At 54.2% G+C, this 3,000-nt stretch overlaps 1 protein-coding gene across 2 annotated transcripts in view; it reads right to left on the bottom strand.

The window, feature by feature from the left end:
• Positions 1–228, bottom strand: part of TCEA3 (transcription elongation factor A (SII), 3) — a 51,005-nt gene extending 50,777 nt beyond the window's left edge. The window contains exon 1 of one of the 2 annotated variants that reach the window (XM_006777567.2): positions 4–228. In XM_006777567.2, the coding sequence (XP_006777630.1) occupies positions 4–65 (62 nt within the window). In that variant the 5' untranslated portion in view covers positions 66–228. The other variant, XM_006777566.2, reaches the window with a different exon arrangement.
• Positions 229–3,000: the final 2,772 nt, after the last annotated feature.

Genomic DNA, 3,000 nt, shown 5'->3' with positions numbered 1-3,000 from the left:
TGCTTCCTGGCTACCATCTTCTCCAGCTTTTTGGCGATTCTCAGCAGCTCCTCTTCCCGGCCCATGTCGGCCCACGACGCCCGGCGGACGAGGGGCGCAGGGGCAGCAGCCGGGCCTCGGGGGCGGGAGGCGCGGAGGAGCAGGAGGAGGAGGAGGAGGGCGTGCAGCCCGCGCGGGACGCAAACACACGCGGCACACACGTCTGGCGGGGGCGGGGTCCCCCTCTCCGCCCGCCGGCCTGCGAGGCGGGGGAGGGGTGGCGTGCACTAAATATAGATTTCAAGGACTTGTCAGGGCAAAGATTGCCGGGGCGGCCAGTCGGGCCTCCCGAGCGGGACGAGGCTGCGAGAGAGGACTCCCCCAACCCCGGCCCCTCCTGGCCTGGGGTGGGGGTGCTGATGGGAGGTTTGGGGAGAGGGGCTCTCTGGCGAGTCGGGAGGCCGTCGTCCGGGGACACAAAGGGCTGTCGCGGGGAGAAGGGCGCCCGTGTGCCCGGGAGCCCCGGCCAGAGTTCAGGGCCCCCGGGTACCTGCACCGTTACTGTTCAGAGCGCGCGAACCCAGCTCTGTGCCGGTGCCCAAGGGGAGGCGACTGGTGCGCTCAGACCACATTTTAGGGCATGACCGTTAAAGCCAGCTCCGCCCGGCCCTGCGGTGCTCGCTCACAGCCTGAGCGCACGGGAATCCAGGCCCCGTTTCCGACTATTTTGTAAGGGTGAGAGTTTGCATTTCGAACAAGGTCCTGGAGGGATTGTCCGGTGCTGCCGGTCCCGGGACTGCGCTGAGGAGGGAGGACCTGGGAGATTCTTCAGTGCACAAAACTGAGAAATACCGATCCAGGTGCACAGGCGCCCTCGATTCGGGGTCAGGGCACTGCCTCCCCCAAGGGATGGAGTCTGGAAGGCTCATCTTGGTGCAGAGAAGGACACGAACAGAATTGTGCCGCCACAGTGTGCACACATCCGTGTCTCTGAGGAAGGGGCTTTCCAAGGGTCCCTGGCAGACCCATGCCTCTTCCTAAACAAGTGAGTTTAATGGACAGAAAATTATCTTGGGGGGTCGTGCTTAGGGACCTGGAGGGGAGGCATGAAATGTGGCCCACCGTGTGTACAGGGTGGGGAGTTGTGGTTTGGGATGTTCAGTGACATCCCCACTCTCTCCCGATAGAACCTTAGAAAGCCCCACCCCAGCCCCAGCACAGAGACAGTGTGGTGTGGATGCCTATGGCTTCTAACTGGTGCTGTGTGTCCTGGGATAGAGGTAGGAAGGGGTGAGGTTTTTCATTCATTCAGCAAATGTATGGAGCATTCGAGCAATGACCACGACAGACCCAGTCCCAGCAGGCTTGAGATCGGGTCTGTGGGCAAGAGACACCTTCAATAAGTAAGGACAGAGCCAATTCTGTATTACCACCACTGCGGTGAGGGGCAGCGAGCAGGGGAGGATACCTCAAGGACACATTGGAGGGGTGGGGGGTGTCATCTCCTCTGAAGAAACAAAATTTAAATTTTGGGCAGAAGTGCAGAGTGGGAGTTGGAGGCAGGACGAAGAGAGTGTTCACATAAGAGAAGAACGATTCGTTCAGTTTATCGAGCACCTACTATGTGCCAGGCGGTTCTAGCCCTGGGCATCCAGAGAGGAACAAAGCAATCCTCCTGGAATTTCAAATGTGCAAGGCTTAGGGATGGGAGGGTGCCGGGCGTGTCAGGGTTGCAGGAATTGAAATATTGGTGTGGCTACAGCACGGAGGTGAGAGGGGTGTAGAGAGAAATGAGACAGAAAATCAGAGATGGTTGGGGCCTGACCACGTAAAGCATTGTAGGCTACTTCTAGAAGGTTAGACTAATGGTTTGGGATTTGGGGAGGTCTCTTGGTCAACACCGGAGCAAGCTCCTCTAGGTTGAAGGGACATCTGTCTGTAGTTACTTAGGATTGCCTTTAAAAAGAGAAAGAACAGCCCTGACTGGTTTGGCTCAGTGGATAGAGCTTCGGCCTGCAGACTGAAGGGTCCCAGGTTCGATTCCCAGTCAAGGACATGTACCTTGGTTGCAGGCACGTCCCCAGTAGGGCATGTGCAGGAGGCAGCTGCTCGATGTTTCTCTCTCATCGATGTTTCTAACTCTCTATCCCTCTCCCTTCCTCTTTGTAAAAAATCAATAAAATATATTTTAAAAAAAGAGAGAGAAAGAACAAATGTGCTTTCAGGCCTCAGCTTGGAGAAGACTTAGGTGAAACGCCCTAATCAGAGTTCATCTGACACCAGTTGCCTCCACCACACACGGGTGGGGAAGTGATGCCACATCTTCCCTGGCCCCCAAGATTGGCCTCCTGGGTGTGTCTCCAAAAAAGGTCAGTGACGACCTGGCCAAAGCAACTGGTGTTTGGAAAGGTCTTAGGATTAGAGTGAAACTGACCATTCAGAACAGAGGCCCATATTGAGGTAGTGCCTTCTGCCTCTGGCTTGATCATCAAAGCCCTCAAAGAACCTCCAGGAGACAGAAAGAAGCAAAAACAAAACAAACAAACATTAAGCACAGTGGAAATACCACTTTTGATGGGATCGTCAACATTGCCCAACAGATGTGTCACCTATCTTTAGCTAGAGAACTCTCTGGAACCATTAAAGAGGCCTGGGGCCAGCCTAGTCTGGGGGCTGCAATGCTGCCATCCTCATGACATCACAGATGACATCAACAGTAGTGCAGTAGAATGCCCAGCTAATTAAGAACTACAAAGGAAAAAAAAAAAAAAGAACTACAAAGGAAATATTTTAATTAAAGATCACTTGATAACAAAACAAAAAGAACAAACAAGTTTCATTTTTCTCAAATTTCCACCAGTTCTCACTCTGAGTTGTATGACAACAACAATAAAAAAAAGTAAGCCCTGACTGGTTTGGCTCAGTGGATAGAGCGTCGGCCTGCAGACCGAGGAGTCCCAGGTTCGATTCCAGTCAAGGGCATGTACCTTGGTTGCGGGCACATCCCCAGTAGGGGGTGTG

The sequence above is a fragment of the Myotis davidii genome, unplaced genomic scaffold, assembly GCF_000327345.1.
Source record: "Myotis davidii unplaced genomic scaffold, ASM32734v1 scaffold149, whole genome shotgun sequence".
Classification (NCBI taxonomy): Eukaryota; Metazoa; Chordata; class Mammalia; order Chiroptera; family Vespertilionidae; genus Myotis; species Myotis davidii.
The sequence above is the reverse complement of the archived record's forward strand: the minus strand, read 5'-3'. Positions and strand labels throughout refer to the sequence as shown.